The 20,523-nt window shown below is 45.7% G+C and overlaps 1 protein-coding gene across 2 annotated transcripts in view; it reads right to left on the bottom strand.

Moving 5' to 3' along the window:
* Positions 1–15,825: 15,825 nt before the first annotated feature.
* LOC118569902 (H-2 class II histocompatibility antigen, I-E beta chain-like) overlaps positions 15,826–20,523 on the bottom strand; it is an 11,614-nt gene continuing 6,916 nt past the window's right edge. Inside the window, exons 3-6 of one of the 2 annotated variants that reach the window (XM_036168164.1) lie at positions 17,627–17,908; positions 16,856–16,966; positions 16,426–16,449; positions 15,826–16,131 (exon numbers count right to left, since the gene is read on the bottom strand). In XM_036168164.1, coding sequence (XP_036024057.1) covers positions 16,118–16,131; positions 16,426–16,449; positions 16,856–16,966; positions 17,627–17,908 — 431 coding nt within the window. In that variant the 3' untranslated portion in view covers positions 15,826–16,117. Of the gene's footprint in view, positions 16,132–16,425; positions 16,450–16,855; positions 16,967–17,626; positions 17,909–20,523 lie in introns of those variants that run through there. The other variant, XM_036168165.1, reaches the window with a different exon arrangement.

Genomic DNA, 20,523 nt, shown 5'->3' with positions numbered 1-20,523 from the left:
ACATGGGATATCCAACAACCCATTTATAAAATAAATACACAGATACTTATATTATTTAAACTGCTTGGCCATTAGCTCAGGCCTACCATGGTCTAGCTCTTACTCTTATACTTAGCCCATTTCTATTAATCTATATTTTGCCAGGCTTTTGGCTTACCAGTACCTTACATCTTTCTTGTCATGGCGGTGGTTGGCAGTATCACCCCTCAACCTTCCACTTCCCAGATTTCTCTTCTCCGATTGTCCCGCCTATACTTCCTGCCTGGCTACTGGCCAATCAGCATTTTATTATGCAGAGTGATATCCACAGCAGCCATTTATCATGGAATATTTGGGGTTATACAGTTTTAATATTCAGCTGTGCCTTGCAATGAATTTCTTGTGGGTCCATATATTATAGACCTTTGGCAAACAGTTCAGCTTCTCAGAACTGCTGAAGCTCTAGGTAACTAACCCCCTGCTGAGCCTTGGAGACAAGCAGGCTGTAGATGCATAGCTTTGCTTCTTGTGCAAATGAAGCTCAGACCATCCCCTTCCTTCAGGCATAGGGGCATGGCAGAGAGATTGACTGAGGACAACAGGGCTTTTTGCATAACCAGGTGCAGTAAGGACTGGAGCAGAATTCCAGAGGCATCTACAGAACCTCATGGCCAGAGAAAAGAGAGGAAGACAGAGATTCTGTAGAGGGTAAGGCAGATCTCTTGTAGAGTTTTCTGAGAGCCAGGAGTGAGGAGCTAGGAAGGAGAGATGGAGCACGAAGGGACAGCAGATGAAGATGAAGTCAAAAGCACAGGAACTTACTAAAACTATGAGGACAGGAAAAGTGGGCACAGAGAGGAGCTGAGTGTGAAGATAAGCTGAAGCTGTATAGATAGAGTTTTGTCATAAAGGAATAAAGTAAACGGAGAAAAGAGCATAGTGTACATAGATTCCTTTTCCTCAGATCCCCTCCGCCTGATGTACTGTCTTCCCCAGGACTCTGGGGGGAATTTTCTCAGGGCTGGCCTTGGGAACATTCCGTTATCTTTAGGCATTCTCTAAAGGTAGTGTTGGAAACATTGTTCCTCTTGATACAGAGATGAGGAGAGGAACATTTGGGAAGTCACTGTGTCAAAGGGACAATATTTCAATGAAAGGTTATTGACTTTCTCATGGGAGAAAAATGATCTTGTTGAATCATTACTGTCAATATGGACTTGTGAAAACAGCCCTCTCTCTTTCTGTGTCTCTCTCTGTTGTCTCTCTCATTTTTTCTTCCCTGCATGGGATCATGAAGCAAACCACAGACACAGTAGCTGTGAGTCCCTGAATACTGTACTTCCTAGCCTCTAGAACTATAAGAAATCAGTACACATGCATACACTGGTACACACACACACACACACACACACACACAATGATTGCGTGCATATATATGTAGATATACATCTATCTATCTAGATGTATGTATGTTGGGTTTTGTGTCATGGCACTATAGAGCCTAAGACAACATGTCCTGGGAAAGACCAGAGAAGAATTATAAAAACCAACAATTCAACATGGATAATTGAGAACAGGTGGCAAGATGAAGGGACCTACAACATTTGGCAGACCAGAGGCTTTTATTTGCTGATTGGCTTCTAACCTAGGAGATATTAGCAGCCTTCATGCTGTCTGCACCCCTGCCATGGTATATAGGTCGAACTGTATGAAATTGTTGATTCTGGCCACTGTTGATATACAAAAATAGAATCTCATATCTAAAACCAGTTGAACCCTCTGCTTTACACTTGTACCCATTTTGAGAAATGACCAGAGACCACCAAGGAGCCATTTTCTGATGCAAGCACATGAGGGTCCTTTTATTCAGGTTTAACCTGGGCCACTGCACAGCAGATGGAAGGAAATGTGGCCGTGGCCATGAGCCCAGGTGTAGAGAGATTTTTATAGAGAAAAACCACAAGCTGGGACGTAAGTGCACACCTCAGGGGCTGAGGGTGCATGGGGAAGGTTGGGAGCTACCTTCATTTTGTGTACACTTGGTCTTTTAAAACTTGTCAATTTTTCTTTGACCACTGCATTTGATTATAGGAATCTGAAATTATTTCCACGTAAAAGTATCTTGGATTTTCCTTTGAGACCTGTGGCTGGAATCACACATGGGTCCTGTCTCCATCCCTCCTCATGACACACCTCTTCTCTCTGATCCCTGTGTACATGAGCCCTGCACCCCTGTGGTGGGGGTGCTGTCGTAGGAAGTAGTCAGTGTTCCCTCTCTACTGTGGGAGGGACCCTGGAGCTGGCCGTGGAACTTAATGCTTGAGTCATCCTCCTAGACAAGGAGCATCCATAGTGTGCTCTTCCGTGTCTTGAAGACTTAATGCTTCCTCTACAACCTAGCACAGGATTGTTGGTTAAATTATTAAGGCCACTCCACGTAGTTAAAAGGGAGGTTTATTTTGTGGGGTAACTTACAAATGAAGGGGTAGGTTACAGGGTCTGGCAAGGGTATAGCGCAGTCCGGCGGTGTTCTCTGGAGAACTCTGCTCGGTCTACCTCCAGTGTCCAGAGTCCGGGAACCAAGAGACAGAGCTCTTCCCGATCCCCGTCTTCCGCTTCCTCCTCTGCCCCGCCTTCTGGGCGTGACCATTACCGAAGCCTCAGTGGGGGTTGGAACTTCCAGGCCAATGCTGGGATGGCTACCCACTACACAGGATGGCATCCTCTGTAGCTCAGAACTATCCCATACCACTTCTCCAGCACCAGCCACCTTCCTCCCTGAGTGTGCGAAGGAAGTACAGACTCCATCTTAGGATAGAATCACCATCTTAGAACACCTGCTGTACTCAATTCCAGGGATGAGCAATGACAACTAGGAAAGATACAGAAGCAGTATGCTCCTGCAAACATTCTGTCTGCAGTTTATGGCCCTTGAAGACATCTAGATATTCCTGCTGAGCAGCCCAGATAATCCTGTTCAGCGGGTAGTGGTTCCCCGCCAAAAGTACAATCCAATTAAATGCAGTGATCAAAGAAAAAATGACAAGTTTTAAAAGGCTTAGTGTAGACCAAATGAAGGTAGTAGCTCTCTGCCTTCCCCACCCCAGCAGCTCAGCCCCTGAGGGGTGCACTTACATGGGGGCGAGGAGGGTCCCTGACCAAAGCCCCGGGAGGACTCAGCACCATCAGCATCAGGACCACAGCTGCCACACAGGGGCCTCTGGGGAGCCACAGAGCCATCACTGGAGAGGAGAGGAGAGGATGGTGGCCAGAGAAGCAGGCCAGCCTGGCTGACTGAGGACTGTGATCCACTCTACCCATCGGTGCTGGGCTGGGTACCTTCAGTGCTGAAGAGCCAATCAGCAGCAGAGGCGGGCAGCATCATCAGGTGGTGGACAGAGGTTCAGGATGAAGGTCTTTCTGAAGTTTCCAGTTTCCTTTGTTAAGCAGAGGGCTTCAGCTCAGGGTTGTAAAGTTTTGATCAGTTTGCATCTGCAGCACCTGAATGGACACCATGCTGAGCCACCTCTTCTGAGGCAGGTCAGCCTTGACACTGTGCATTAGGACAGTTGAGCCTGTGGGAGTCCAGTCCCTACTGTGGCTCCTACAGTGACTTCCCTGTTTGCTGAGGGAATCCCTCTAGTACTTACCCCCTCCTACTTTATCCTAAGAAAGGACAGAAGAAGTCTGCTCATGGATGTATTATAAAGTGTTTAATAGATACACTAAACATAAAGTGTGAATTACAGTATATAAACCCAATCATACTATTTGTGAAATATGAACCTCATTTGCATAATTGTTATGATAGACCCCAGACTCAGGGTACTACCTTCTCGGGTGGGCACCCCAAGAACCCAGACTCCAGTCCAGTTGCTGCAAGCAGCAAGAGGGTTTATTCAGGCGTTTGTACAAATGGGCTATCTCCTCTCCTCAGAGCAAGAGAAGCCCCAAACTGCAGTCACGTGCAATTTTTATAGGCCAAAATCATAAGATTGCGGGGCTCTACAGGATTGGTTTAAACTTTAAAGGTTACCTTAGGTTCAGTTGATTTTTATTCAGGAACTTCTGGGGGGTTAACATATCAGGGCATGGGCAAAGGTTACAGTTGTTTTTCCCGGAACACAGTAATTATCTTAACTATGGTTGAGCAACATATCTTAACAGAAATCTTAACTGTGGTTGAACAATGCTTCAGCAATTCTGCTTTTAGTACAGGTTTTAGTTCCTCATTCCCAAGGAGGGGGGGTAGACCTTAAGGCTCAGGGTCTTTCATTCCCCCATTTTCTTTTGGGTAGATTTTAATCCTAAAACTACGGTACTTGGTACCCCTCAGAGTCTGATATTGTTGTGTTAGGACAAGAGCCTGTACAACTGATAATCTTTCACGAATAAACTGCAGCAACTTATTTAAAATGCATGGACCAAGGGTTAAAAGCAAGAGTAAAATAAGCAAGGGACCCATGATTGTGGACACCAGGGTCATCATCCACGGGGATCTATTAAACCATCCCTCAAACCAGCCCTGCTGGGCTTCCCTATCTCTGTCTTTTGTCCAGCCTGGTTCTGAGCTTTTCCATGGAGTCCCTGACCACCCCAGAGTTATCTGCATAGACGCAGCACTCTTCTCCTAGGGCCGTGCACAGGCCACCCTCTTTTAAAAGTAACAAGTCTAGCCCTCTTCTATTTGTAACACCACTTCAGAAAGGGAGGTAAGGGACTGCTCTAACTTTGAGACTGATTGTTCTAGTGCTCAGAGGTCCTCATTGACTTATTGTTGAGAAACTAGAACAATCAAAATTGAGTTAAAAACAATATTTTGCACCCAACATGGGGCATGACCCACAGGACAGAGAAATCATGCCATTGGCAGACAAACTGAGAAGTCAGTAGATTTGGTAAGACACCTGTGAAGTCTTCAAGGAAAGAGTTAAGTAATAGTAAAAGGAAAAATCTTTCCTATGTTAAAGGTGGGAAGTAGCATAATGCAGGGCCCTGTACAATGCTACTTTAAATGGCTTGAAAATAGAAGCAGAAAATGAAAAGACCAATGACTTAACTGACATTGACATAATACTGCTTATAATTATTATCAGTATTATAATTCATATTTGATACCTAATGGTCATAGTGGTCATTTTTGTGTCAAATATGAAAAGTGGATTGATAATATACAAGCTTTAAAAAAACTTATAAATGAAAGTAAGAAAAAAATACTGACACAGGGGAATTGAGGCAAGAACCTACCATGCTAATGTCTGATGAGCCTGAAGAGGGGGCCCCAAGGTTGTTAGAAAACCAACTTTAGTTTATCCCACTACTATACAAGAACTACCAGGAGATGATAGGCAGCCTCAGGGTTATGAAGAAGTTAAATGGAATCCTATAGAAATGTTAGATTTGAGGAGATTTAAGTATTTGAATGCCTTAACTGCATGTGAAGCAGATGTTAAATTCATGGAAAACTCAGAACAGAATTATCCCCCAAGACTGGGAAGATTTTTCAACAGCAATATTAGAAGCTAGTCCTCAGTCACAACGGCAAACATGGTGGAAAGAGGAAGCTAGGGCCTTAGAACAATGGAATAGGGCTAGAGATATTAATATTTCCCAAGATCAGTTTTTTGGTGAAGGTGAGTATGTTGAGTTGCAAAGATAGTTTGAATTTGATGATGACGTCTTGGCACTATGTCCTTTAACAGCTTTAAATGCTTAGGATAAGGTTGAAGAATCAGAAAAGAAGTCTGAGTCATTTACTAAAATTATACAGGGCCCCAAAGAAGCCTTCACTGATTTTTTTTGCAAAGATTGACTTCAGCTGTAAATAGAATAGTATCAGATCCAGAAGTCAGGCAAATATTAATTGAATCTTTGGCTTTTAAAATGCTAATTCTGAGCCGGGCGGTGGTGGTGCACGCCTTTAATCCCAGCACTTGGGAGGCAGAGGCAGGTGGATCTTTGTGAGTTCGAGGCCAGCCTGGTCTATAAAGCAAGATCCAAAGCTACACAGAGAAACCCTGTCTCAAAAAAACAAAAACAAAAACAAAAACAAACAAATAAAAATGCTAATTCTGAATGCAAAAGGATGATTAGACCTTTAAAGACAAGATCAGCACCAATAGACAAATGGATTAGAAATAGGCTGATATTGGATTTCAATGTCAATAGTTTATGATGCTACTCTGATAGAAATAATTTGTAAAAGTTTCAAGAAAAATAAAAATATCAGATGTTTTAATTGTGGTAAACAAGGTCATTTGAAAAGAGATTGGAGGCATGGTGTTCTCTAGAGACCTAGCGAAATCCAAACAGAAATCCCTGGCTTTCTGGAGCACACAGAAAATGTGGTAAAGGCTGGAAGTGGACTAAAGAATACAGTTCAACAAGGAACAGACAAGGTAACCCTTTGCCATTGGGAAGCACCTTGGGCCACACCTCTTCAGTTTCTTCCTGAGATGGTGTGGTAGATTCATGTCTAAATCCCTCTGTCTGTGTCTGAGTATTTTTGTTTTTATTTATGTCTTTCTAAGGCTTGTACTTTATCAATCCACTTTTCATATTTGGCATAAAACCCCACTATGGATAATAAGAATAAAATATGAATTACCAGACTGATAGAGATTATAGTCAGAATGATGTCAATCTCAGTTAAGTCCTTTATCTTTTCATTCTGATTCTATGTTCAAGCATCTAATGTAGTTCTGTAATTATGATATTTCCCATTCTTAACATGGGAAAGATTTTCCTTTTAATACTATGTAACTCTTTCCTTGTGGACTTCTCTGGTGTATTACCACATATGATGACCTCTTTGTTTGTCCTCAGCTGGCATGATTTCTCTGTGGATGAGGTCATGCTACATGTTAGAGCACCAAATGCTGTTTTTAACTAAATCTCAATCATTCGATTTTTACCAATAAAGACTCTGAACCCAGATGCTGGGGTGAAAGCCTGGTAGCTCAGAGAGGCAGACAAAGCACCTGGCTGACATTCCTCTTCCAGCCAATGTCCAGACATCTCTCTCTCCCCAGTCTCAACAACCCTCTCCCAATCAATGTCCCTCCTTTCTACTTCCTGTGCATTTCCCTATCCATTCTCCTGACTCCCTCTTACTCTCTATGCTTTTTCTTAATAATCTTATGTCCACTTCCTGTGAACTGGTTGCTTGCTCTGACTCCTGACTTTATTGAATGCTGTTTACAAAATTCAAGCAGAAAACTCTAGGATTAAAGGTGTGTGCTAGGGCTGAGCCACACCACAACTAGAAACAGATTTTTTCCAGTAAATAATGCAATCTCAGGAATCACAGTGTGATCTAATATCCTTCATCGCCATCTGGCAGTCGCACAGACTGCATATGTCCACGTGGATCTCAGGCTTCATCTAGGTCTGGGGCAGCAGCATGGACACTGACACCAATGTGGCCTCCTGTGATAAAAAGGACCATGATGGTCCTTCAGGAGGTCTGATCCAGAAACTGAACCTTTCCTTGTCTCGGGCCTCCATCATTGCCTAGAGCTCCAAGGTTTCCAAGGCCAGGGGACATGGTCAGGGCCTGAGTCTGTCTCTGCTTTAGCTCAAGGCTGCTGGGCAGTGACAGCATGTCGACCTCAGCCCTCTCTCTTGTCACCACCACCATGCCCCCAGTTCCACCTCTCTCTTTAGTGCACACACTGCTCTGTTTTTCTATCTTTCCCACCTCTTCATCACATATTTGTTCCTTGTGGTGACACCCACCAGCCCAGGACCTCAGGGAGGCTTTAGTCACCCAGGGCTGTGGGCTTGTTTGTTGTTTCCTGCTGTCTATTCTGTTATTTTTCTTGTTGCTCTAGAACTCTCAGGCAACTCACCAGGTTACCAATGTGAGCTCTCTGCTATTTTCTGATGTAGGCACTGAGGGCTCTGAACCTGCCTCATAACTGCATTCCTGTGCCCAGTGGTCTGGGATGTGTTGATTTTCTATTTCTATCCAGTTCTAAAAAGTGTTAATTTATTCTTGATTTCTGTCTTGCCCCACATTTCACCTACTAGTGAGTTGTGTAGTTTCCATGAGTTTGTATACTTTCTACTGTTGATCAGATAGGATGCAGGTGTTGTTTCCATTTTCTTATATCTGTTGAGATTGCTTTTTGTCCAAGTATATGGTCAGTTTTGAAGAGAGTTCCATGAGCTGCTAGAAGAGACATATTCTTTTTTGCTTGTGTAGAATGTTCTGTACATCTCTGCTAGGTCCATTTGGTTTATATTATTTAACTCAAGCATTTCTCTGTTTACTTTTGTCTGGATGACCTGTCTATTGGCAAGAGTAGGGTACTGAAGTCACCTACTGTCACAGCCAATATGCCTCCTCCAGAAGTCTGTAACCCTTTTGCAGTAGACCTGAGAAATGCAATATGGCTGAGGTACAAGACAAGGACCTCAAAATATCAATTGTGAATCTATCAAGGACCTTGAAGAGGGTATGAATCAACCCCTTAACAAAGTCTGTGTGAACACAAACAGTTGAGTGTAATAATGAAAATAATTCAAGATATAAGAGCAGAATTTAGTAAAGAAATAGAGTGACTAAAGAAAACCCAAAATGAAATAAAACTGGAAATTAAAAATTTAGGATATCAAACAAAAACCTTTGAGGAAAACCTCACCAACAGAGTACAGGACATGGAGGAGAGATTCTCAGGCATTGAAGACAAGATAGAAGAAAAGAATACCTCGGTCAAGCAAAATGTTAAATCCTAGAAAACAAAAACAAAACAAAAACCCACCAACCAAACAACAATGAAAATGCAGGCATGGGACCTCAAGGGAATCTGGGACTCCAGAAAAAGTCCAAATCCATGAATATTAGGGAGAAAAGATGAGATGAATCCCACCCAGAGGCACAGAAGATATTTTCAACAAAATCATAGAAGAAAATTTCCCAACTCTACGACCCTTCTGTGGGTCGGAAGTGAGATAAAGGGAAGAGATGACCTCTGAGGGCAGACTGGGAGGTGTGATGGGAAAGAGCTAGCTAGGTCCCTAGGGGCTTTTCTCCATCTTATTTTTATTTAAATCTGTCATCACAGTAGGGTAAGTACCATTGTCGCCCCCACTGATGGTGAGATCAGTGATCCAGACTAACCTCATGCAAGGACGCAAAGCTGGCAAACAATATTCTCTAGATTCAAGGGTTTTCCATGATTCCAGATCTCACCAGTTCACTGCTTCTCAGTCACCTTCTGAAGACATTTTGAATCAGAATGGCTTTAGTCACCTGAATTCACGGGTTTATATAACAATTGAACACTTGGTTTAATGATTGGAATTCTCCTTCCTTCAGGAGGCCCCACAGCTCCTCCATTGTCTATTCTGGGAAGAACACAATTGCATTGACCATGTGTACGGACACCTGAAGCTCCACCTAAGGGTCCTTCTTATGTGACCCAGTGGTGCTCACAGAGTTCCTAACTGTGATCTGCTGCTCTGGTCCTGTGTCTTGGTATACTGCAGATCAAGCTCAACTACATCACATCAGGACAGAAATGGGATCTCACCATTTGGGGAAAAATAAGAAATACTATTTTTCTTGAGGCAGTTGGAAAGAATCCAGTTCTCTGCTATCCTAGAATTGAGGGGACACCGCGTCCCGTGTTCTGTGGTAATTCAGTGTAGAGGGCATGCAGGGCTGTGAATGTAGTGAGGATGTAATGGAAGGAGGGAAACATTTGAGATGAGGTTTTCGAGAATGGAATCTAGTAAATGGAAAGTTACAATGGATGGGACATGAGCAGCTTGGAGACTGGAGGAAATGTGTAGTGCATTCCTTCAGCTGAGTTTTCTTGCCTTGAAAACAAAAAGTAAATAAAAATAAATCCATTGCTGTTTAAACAGGACACATCACATGAAAAGCTCTAGAAACTAATCAGTGAAGAGGGCTTGGTGTTCCTTAACACCAGGATGAGGCTAGGACTGTGTCTTTCCTGAAAACGAGCACAGTCCCAGATGGCTCCCACTTTGATGCATCCCGCAAGGACAGCATCCCAGAGACCACCAAACGCTTTTGTCTGGGAATAAATGACACGCCTGTCATAGGAGACTGTGTGATGCTGTTTTGCCTTGCTAAGGGTTGCTTTTATCCTTCAGGACCAGTTGTGTATACAAAAGATGGCGTACAAATATTTAGCCACATGAATGGGGCTATTTTGGTTTGACTAATCTAATTGATCAGTATGATACAATATTACAGATTTTATCATAACTAAGTACTCTTTAGAAAACTCTGATAGTGGAAATTATAGGTGTATGAAGATGAACAAAGGACTATCTGATGCATTGTTGGGAGACCCTGCTGCAGTTAAGGTTGCAGTTCCCCGTGTGCAGACAGATCTCTGAGCATGGTGTAATGTGGAGACCCCTGCCGCAGGACTCCCTCTTTACCCTCTTCGGATCGTGTCTCTAGGCCTGGATGCCTGACCTTGTTGGGAAGCTGTCCATAAGTCTGGATGCCTGACTCATCTTAGGTGTGACGTTTGATACAGTTCCTGGCAGATGCTCCCCCTGCCACCCATATAACTAGGTATTGTGCTCCAACCATATGGTAAGACCTGACTGCCAAACACAAATTAGGTGATGCTGTGGCTGCTGTCCCCATTTTATACATGCCCCTCACTCTGGAGTAAAGTTGAGCTGTCTCACTGAAGCTGTCTCCCAGAAGGCTCTTTCCTATGTATTCCCAAGTGTCTGAACTCTCTTTCCCACTTACTTCTTCTCCCTTTGTCCTTGTGGTCTGGTGGCCAATGGACCATGAGGAAAAGGAACACCCCATAGTGCATTTCTACAAAAGTTGATTGCACCTAGATTAGCGCTGTCTTTTGCCAGTGGTTTGGAAAATAACCTCTGGCTTCATTTGGAGCATGGCAGTGAACAGGAACGATCTTTATGTATCAGAAGAGATTTCTATCCATGGGCTCTTAAAAAAGAAATTTGTATGGCATGGAGTCATTCATAAGCACTATACACAAATAACAGGGACAGTATGGAATCCACCTGTACCCATATCCACAGGGCTTCTCCCGATATTCCTGTTAGTGGTGGGGTTTTTTAATCACATTGTTTATGCTCTGAATGTACTTATATCCCTCCTTACTGGAATTCCACCTCTAATCACACCTTTCCCTCTAGTGAACAACTGCACTTGATGGACGTTTTGTTTGTGTGTGTGCATTGTGTGTGTGTGAAAATGCTACTTATTCCCCCCTTCCTGTGGGTTACAAAGAGTTATATGGAATAGCACATATTACCCTTCTTACTCAGTAAATCTTTGTGTTATACCAGGAGACTTTCCGCCAAATTGTAGTGTACGTAAACATGCCTAAAATGAACTGCCCAGTGTCCAACTCTAGAAGTCTGACAACAGGAGCTCCTGAGTCTTGTTGAACTGGACTCCTTCTTGTCTCACGGGTCATTACTCTGCTGGCGAGATGTTTGCAGAGACCCCCACATCCAGTATTGTAGGGGAGATCTTAATTGCACCAAGAAGAGGGTGACACTAATGTGACCAATAGGGAAGCCACGACCTAGAAACCAGGCCACTGTGACGCGTACTGGTCAAGGGAAGCTAAGGTGAGCTTTCCTAATGATTATATAATAACAATGGCAGAAACAAAATCATATGTCAGGAACACAGTAGATTACAGCTAAAGAGGATGCTGTCGAAACTCATTCATTTCATTCTGATATTTATAAATGATACACATTTATTTTAGGATTTGAAACTTTTATGTATTTGAACGTTCTGCCTGCATGTCTGTGATGGCTACACCACATGCATGCAGTGCCCACAGAAGCCAGGAGGGGGCACCAGAGTCATAAATTTGGAGTTTCAGACAGTTGTGAGCCATCTTGTGGGAGCTGTGAATTGAACCAGGACTCTGGAACAGCAGCCAGTGTGCTTAACCACTGAGCCAGCCCTCCAGCCCCCACATCTCTTTTTAGGAGGACTGGACTGATCCACACTGTACCTGAAATCTATACATTGTTTCTATAGCTTATGAATGTCAAAAGCAAGCTGTTTAAAATTGTCCATCTCTTTACTTCCTTCAGTATTAATTTAAGATACTGATCATTCAGGTAAGCCAGTGCTACCAATGGCCCCAAGCCATGGGTGGTCTGGCTGAATTCCACGGAGGGCAAAGCAGAGACAGTCTCTCCACTTCTGCTGAGTGTGAGGAGGCAGAACAGAAGCTGATTTCCCGAGGAAGGGGCAGAGGATGTGGTTTCTGGAAACCTGGATCGCTCTGCACAGACCTTTGCTGCAGACTCTGAACTTGACACGTGAACACACAGGACTGTTCTCACATGAACTAAATGTCAGCATTCTTGTAGCTCTCCATGGTGGATTCAAAGCAAGAAGCTTTCTCTGGCTGCCTTGGGATCGATAACTACAGATCAGTTCCTGCAGGTGGGTGACTGCGGGAATCGCAGCATGGGACAGAGACCAGAGCCACCCTGGGCCTGGATCCTGGAATAGAGGGCAGGAGAGACTGTGTCCGGCAGGTGTGTGGCTGCAGGCAGCCCTGCCAGGGTCAGGATAACAGACAGGGAGGAGGGAGACACTGGGCGAGCACAGTCAGCTGACAGTGAGGAGTCTGGATGTGGCTCTCCAGGGGCTGCTGAGCCAGCACTGGGGAAGATCTCTGTGTTCTCAGCATGTGATCTCACTGGTACCACAGGCCACAAGGTCGTGTCTCTCTTGCTACTCTGGGAAACACATGCCTCTGTTTCTCTTTCCTGGGACTCACAGCAAATATGGTCACACTGTCTTCCTGAATGTCTAAAATTTTTGTCTGAGTTTTATCAAATGTTACTGGACTGGACATTATTATAGATAATGGAGTTTTCCACCTGAATCTGTCAAATGTTAATGGACTAGACATCATTAATGTAATCTTGACTGTGTATATTGTATATACTTATTGGATATGATTTTTCTTGTATTAGTTATAACCTTTTTTTACTTTTAGACAAAAACAGGGGAAATGTAGTGGGTATTGTGTTCCCTGAAATACTGTGTGTTCCCTGAAATAAACATATCTGGGGTCAGAGAACAGACAGCCACTAGAACAGAGCCAGAAATGGTGGCTAGAAAATGGGAAGAGTAAGCCCTAACAGAAGTTGGGCAGTGGTGGTGCACACCTTTAATCCCAGCACTTGGGATCTCTGAGTTCAAGGCCACTTTAGAAACAGCTAAGCATGGTGACCCACACCTTTAATCCCAGGGAGTGGGGGTATATAAGGTGTGAGGACCAGGAACTGAGGAGGAAAAAGCATGTAGTTAAGCTTTGGAGCAACACAGTTCAGCTGAGATTCATGTGGAGGAGGACTCAGAAGCTTCCAGCCTGAGGAAACAGGACCACCTGAGGAACTAGCAAGGTCAGATAGCTGTGGCTTGTTCTGTGTCTCTGATCTTCCAGCAATCACCCCAATAACTGGCCTCGGGTTTGGTTTTATTAATAAGACTCTTAAGATTCATACTACATCGTGCTGAGCTGACTTGGTGCTGTGCATGGGATTGCAGTGAGCAGAGGGTGCTGGAACCTGCCTTCTTTTTAAGATTGGCTACTGGGCTCCAAAATAGAGGGAGCTTAGCATCTGAGCATGTGCAGAAGTTTACATAGCTGGGTATCAGAGGCCAGGGTCAGGTGGTAGTTACAGTGGGAGCTGTGGAACCCCACAGTTCACTGTCCTGTCACCAGGGGAGTCTCACAGTGAGGGCCTGAGACCAGGAGCAGCAGCCGTGTTGTGCATCAGCGGGTCACATGAGACCTGCGGTCTCAATGTCTGGTTTCCTTACACTCACACACCTCTCTCAACTTTAGTCTCCTTCCTGTGCTTGACTCGCAGGACTGTTGAGTGGCATCCTGAAGGTGGCTGTGGTTCCCCCGTTACCAGTTGGTGGGAACCTGGGTTGTCTCCATGGTGTGGCTAAGGAAGCCAATATTTTTCCAAATATCTGTGCCACTACCTTCCTGGGGCAGGGCGTTGTTTTGCTTTTTCTTAGACAGGTTCTAAGGGTGACAAGTTCTAAGAGGTGGCACTGTTGAGTTATATGAAGATGCACAACTTTTGTTGTTGGTGGTGGGTTTTTTTTCAAGACAGGGTTTTCCTGTGTAGCCCTGGCTGTCCTGGAACCCACTCTGTAGACCAGGCTGGCCTTGAATGTTCATAGATCTGGCTGCCTCTGCCTCCCAAGTGCTGGGATTAAGAGTGTGTGCTACCACCGCCTAGTTAAGGTGCACAACTTTTGAAGACGTTGTCAAAGCATGTTCTGAACACATTTTACCCCTGCCCACCAAAGCTTCGAGGGTCAGGGGGTATTTTTATCCTCACATGTGTTTACAATGATGGTAGTAATGGGTGATGGTGATGGACCCAACAACATGCTGCTGTGTATTCATTTATGGTTTTTTTTTTTTTTTTTTTGAGCTGAGGATCGAACCCAGGGCCTTGCATTGCTAGGCAAGTGCTCCACCACTGAGCTAAATCACCAACCCGATCATTTATGTTTTAATTTTATTCATCAGCAATTTATTTTACTGTCATGACTGAGCTGGGAATAGATTCTTCTATCCACTTCAACCTCTTCTTGTTCTTACATTGGTCTCAAGATTCTGGTTCTGATTCTGACTAAGTCCCACTTCACATTAATCAACAGAAACTGGATATCAAATGTGTTTGTTGAAATAGATGCAAACTCCATCAGTAAGTACAAGTGTGAGGACCTGACCTCAGGGTCCCAACACCCACATAAAGAGCCAGGCCTGGGGTGATATGACCTGGAATCCCCCTGCCTGGGAGTCAGAGACAGAAGGATCAACCCTCCAAGTTCAGAGAGAGACTCTGCCTCAAAAGGAAGGTGGAGAGTAACTCAGGAAGACACATGTGTGAGTCTCCAGCTTCCACATGTATGTTCACACATGAGCACAATAGAGAACACACATGCAATAACGAAAATAGATATATATGTTCTAGTATCCTATAAAAACAGTCTTTAAACTCCACATTTTTTTTTCATTTAGTTTAAAAACTCCATTTAAAAATGTGTGTCTGTCTGTCTAGGAGGACAACTCTGGAAAATTGTCCCTCTAACCTTTGTGTGGGCTCCAGGAATCAAATCAGGTCCATTGGATCACACAGCCTGTGCTTTCATCCACTGAGCCGCGTCCCAGATCCTCACAGGTTTGTTTTCTCTAGAGAGTTCTCTAGGAAACATGTTTTCCTCCGGAAGTAACTGGCCAGCATATAAACGTTGAAAGCCATCATGTTGTTTCGTTTCTTCGTTTCATCATAATTGAATTAATTGCTGTATTTAATGGTTTACTTTTTTGCTTTGTTGTTTTGTTTTATTGTGTGTCTATGTGTGGAGGACAGAAGAAAACCTCAGTGACATGAGACTGCCTCATCAGGTGGAACCCCACAGGAGAACCTTCCAGATTCTCAACCAATGCAAACATTTCTCTTCCCATCCAGCTGCTCCACAGACCAAAGGAAGGAGCTCATGGGACTCAGAGCATCGCCCTGACTGTTCTCACCCACACTGTGACAAGGACCACAGCAGCATCTCCCTCCTCTGACAGTGTCTCACAGATTCCTGTCTTGTGTGCTTGAACGACTGTGTATAATCTGGTTGTTTGTTGTCTTTCAAATTCAATCCAATTCAGAAAAATATTCTAATTAATAAGTAATGTATAACACTGAATTTTTATTATTATACATAATCTGCCATGGTTATCCTGCACAAACAGTGTCTTACAACAGGTCATTCCTTTATCTTTGTTATTTATTCTCGAAAGTCAATGAGGCAGGTGATTTTCATTCTTTGTTTATTGGAGAAAAATGTGAGAAAACATCATGACATCAGCTGGCTCAGAAGCTCCAGACAAGCAGCAGGGAACAAAAAGCAGTGGACAAGGTAGGCAGATGAGGGGACTTCTGTCCTGGGGCTGCAGACCCTGGCAGGGGCTGAGCAGGCCATCAAGGAGCACAGGTCTGCAGGGTCCAGAACCAGGGGGAGCCGGGTCCTGGGGAAGTACTGTCAAAGGAGGAACTGGAGCCATGGAGACAGGGGAGCTCCTTCCTTCAGCCTTGTCATCTCTCCTCAGCTCAGGAGTCCTGCAGAACACAGGGACAGTGGCCTTTCCAGACCTAACCCTGCAGAGGCTTCTCTCACCACCCCAGGCCTCTCCTGACAGCATGACCTGAGCAGAGGGACCTTCTCAAGCCCCAAGTCAGCGCTGCTTCAGAGCACAGGCCTTCAGTAAGTGCAAGAACAAGGCTCAGTGCAAACTGCCTGGCCAGACCCTGGGATCTACACCTCTCCCAGTATTTCTGTCTGGGGTCCATCACACCCCAGCCCTCACTGTAGGGAAAGCAGATCTGTCTCTGAGGGAAGACTGAGGGGGTTACCTGACGGCTGAAGTCCAGACTGTCCTGGAAAAGAGAACAAAATAGACATGTAAGTGCATGGAGGCAGATGTGTTCACAGACGCATGTCCCCAGACTCTGAGCTGCTACCTGAGATTCCTCTGGCACCACAGCCCACAGCAATCAGGGGAGAGGGGAGTGTGGACAGAGAGAGGGGCCCAGGAAGCTTCAGCCACACACCAGCCCAGTGGCTCTTCTTCATTTTTGCTCTGTTCCCAGTTCTCAAGTCAGAATCCCCTTAACTTCCCCATCTCCATATGTTATCACTACTTAGGGTTCAATCCAGTAACAACAGACTTTTGGGTTCAGAGTCCACTGAAACCTTAGGTCACAGGGCCAGTGACATCCCGAGAGCAGAGCCACGGTCTTCCCTGAAATGCTGTGGAGTCTTGGCCCCCACCAGGCTGCTTACCTTTCTGATTCCTGAAGTAGATGAACAGCCCCAGCCCGAGGAAGAGCAGACCCAGCACGAAGCCCCCGACTCCACTCAGCATCTTGTTCTGTGCAGATGTGGACCGTGCCCCTGAGAAAGGAGGCCACGTTTAGAGGTTTTCACCCCAAATCCCGTTTCCACTTGAGAACTTGGGATTCAGAGCTTTGAGACCGGGGAAGAAGCAAGTTCTAGAAGAGCTGGACTCGAACCCTCCTGGTGATGTTTGACATCAATCAAACATCAGAGGTTCACAGCATGAAGAGACTTAATATGGCCGCCTGAGCTGAGCTGACAGGAAGCCTCTGAGCTCTGAGACCCCACAGTCCTGAGGGTGACAGACCTAAGCAAAGGCAGAGCTGAGACTGGAGGTCCCTAAAGTCAGCCATGACCTGGGCTGCTGCTTGTCACCATGAGCAACAGTGGAAACAATCCAGCCAGAGGCAGAGGCTGCATCCAGGGCCAAGCAGGTGATGTCACTGGAAGGCTCAGAAGAGTGTGTGGTGGCATAAGTGCTTCCCAGGGGGCAACAGTGCTTGTAAAGCATCACACACCTGCCCCTGTGAGCCACGCTGAAGGAGAGGACAGCACAGACCAGTGGAAACAGTGTGTGGGCAGACAAAGCTGACAGGCAGGGTAAGCCATGCCCCTCCCTAGTGGATTCACAGGGTCAGAGGGCTGACAGGCTGGGGTAAGCCAGGATACGAGACTCCCATGGACAGGGATTCACAGGGTCAGGAGCTTCCCACTCACTCCACTCCACTGTGGCAGGGCTGGTCAGGCTGGGATGCTCCACCTGGCAGGTGTAAACATCCCCACTCTGAGGAACCATCTCCAGCATCACCAGGGTCTGGAAGGTCCAGTCTCCATTCCGGATCAGGCCCGTGGACACAACCCCAGTCTTCTCCTCCTGGCCATTCCGGAACCATCTGACTTCAATGTGTCCAGGGTAGAACCCGCTCACAGAGCAGACCAGGAGGTTGTGGTGGTCCAGGGGCCGCGTCTTTGTGGGGTGCACAGTCACCTGGGGCTCAACTAGAGGAGAAAGGGAGGTAAGAATAAGTCATGGGGGTGGAGTGTCCTCCCAGGTTGTCTGTCTGTCTGCCTCCGTCCACCCAGGGGAGTCCAGACAGGAGTAAGAGTCTAACACAGTTGTCCCAGGACTTAGGGTCTGTTGTCACATGTCAGCTCTCAACTCCACTCCCTGGAGGAATCGGCAGCTGGAGGTGAACGTCCTGGCAGGGAGAGAAAGGCTCATCTCCCAGTTGTGGTCATTTTCCCAACAGGGGAAGTATACCCGCCTGTCCCTGGGTTCTGTCTCTTCTTGTCTATAGATGGAGACAGGTCTGTGTGAGGCAGGACTCATCTGTTTCTGCCAAACTCTACATAAATCAGCTTTGCTGTATCTTGGGTCAATGTTCTCTTCACCTGTTACCTGGGGATTCACAGTTACCTCAGCAGGGGCCTGTCAGTTGTGAGCTGCAGGACTGTGGGCTGTGCTGTGGTCTGCACCTGACCCTTGCAGAGCAGTGCATGAGCAACTGGGGAGAATCCTCTCTGACCTGAAGAAGCCGGGCCGTTTTCTTCTTGTTTTTGTCTAGACAGCACATTCTCATGGCTGTTATTGTCAATCTCTCCTGTCCTTTAAAACTGGTTTAAAGAAGCCTTCCTTTTCTTTTCTTATGTTCAGTTCATTTCTCCACAATCTGCTCAAGCTGTGTCAAGAGACTCTCCCCACCTTGAGATCTGGAAATGGGGTTTTCGAGACCACACATGGTTCTGGATGGTTTTCCCTCAACTTGACACAAGCTGAAGCCGTCTGAGGGGACAGAACCTCAGTTTGTCAAATTCAGAACTTTGTCTGTGCAGCCAGTGACATCCTGAGTACCCCAGACATGGTTAAGTATTCAGGAACAGGTACACAGGTCTGCTGTGGGGTAATGCTCTTATACACTGTAAAGATCTGTCACTCGAATTGGTTTATTAAAACACTGATTGGCCAGTAGTCAGACAGGAAGTGTAGGCAGGGTGGGCAGACTAGGAGACTTCTGGGAAGAGGAAGGACAGAGTCAGGAGTCGCCTGGCAGATGCAGAGGAAGCAAGATGAGAATGTCGGACTGAGAAAGTGTATCAAGCCATGTGGCTAAACATAGATAAGAATTATGGGTTAATTTAAGTGTAAGAGTTAGTTAGTTATAAGCCTGAGCCATAGACCAAACAGTTTGTAATTAATATTAAGCCTCTGAGTCAATTATTTGGGAAGCAGCTGCTGGGTGTTTGGGAGTTGCTAATGGGACAGAAACTTCCGCCTACACAGGTCACATGCCAACGCTGGCTCATTTTATAAAAGGGGCTTGAGTGTCTGGATGTCAGGTGTCCCTGGGGTCCTGGAACCACAGCCTCTCCACACCAGACAGGAGAGCAGATCTAACAAGGGATCATGAGGCAAATATGTCACATGACACAGAGAAAGAACATGGGACCTCTAAACACATCAGCTTCAAGACAGTAATGTGAGCATATTAATCAAGGAAATGATGAATTAAAGGTGGATCATCCCGTAAAGTAAAATATGTAAATAAGGAAACAGACAAACAGCATCAGGGAATTTAGACCTAAGAAGCCTCAGAAAAACCAGAGGCGCCCTGTAATGGGTCAGTGTGTGACTCAGGTGTCACCTCAGAGGGGACAAGGGACAGTTGAATCTAGAGCCAAATATGTGTAACCTTGGCCCAAGAATACAGAGTAGGATGGCCCCAAATTCCATGTTTTGATATGATGATTGCTCTGCGATGTTTCCATAGTAACAGAACAAAGGAGTTGATGAATAAACACTTTTCAAGTGCTTTGTGGAAGCATCAGGTGGGTGGGTCACAGCAAAGTGGGGAACATGGCCATGAGCCTCAGGTACTCTGTGATGATAGTCTTGGCTTTTGAGTGGGGAAACTGTGTATCTGAAAATTCCACACATCCTAAAAGGTTTCACTCAGTAGTCAAGGATGTCAAGGCAGAGACGGGTGGGCAAAGAATGGCTATTAAGGGACTAATGATAGTTTAATTATAATTAGGCTGAGGATCTGCAACATTCTAACCTCCTCACATCGCTGAAGCCCTTGTGAGTCCCCAGCCCTATAGAGGTCCAGTTCTTTCTGGAATCTTCCTTCACAGATCACGCCCCCCTCCACCCCCCCCCCCCAGCTTAGTCTGACTCTGCGTTCTCAGTGAGCTGCGTTTGTGAGCACAGCACACTTTGTTTCACCCCAGGCTGGAGGGAAAGTCCAGGACACCCGGGGACATGAGAGGAGAGGGACCCCAACTCTGGGGTCCGGCTGGAGCCTCCAGCTAACAGAAGCCACTGCTCAAGGCCTTTCTCTTGCCCAGCTGTGACCTGCAGTTTCCCGGGAATCTCACTCACTCCACACCCTCTACAGGGAAGGAACACAGGGCTCGCCCCTCATGACACAGCAGCGGCTCCTGAGTTCACTCCACCCAAGGCACCTGCAGAGCCACCTCCTGGGTCTCTCATCCAATGAGAGGAGAGAAAAGTAGATTTCAGAGAACATTCGAGATGTCACCCGAGAGTCAAAGGCTGTATATGGCTGACGCCAAGACACCCACCCCTCACACACACACACACACACACACACACA

Source organism: Onychomys torridus, chromosome 18 (genome assembly GCF_903995425.1).
Source record: "Onychomys torridus chromosome 18, mOncTor1.1, whole genome shotgun sequence".
NCBI classification, from domain to species: domain Eukaryota; kingdom Metazoa; phylum Chordata; class Mammalia; order Rodentia; family Cricetidae; genus Onychomys; species Onychomys torridus.
The sequence above is the reverse complement of the archived record's forward strand: the minus strand, read 5'-3'. Positions and strand labels throughout refer to the sequence as shown.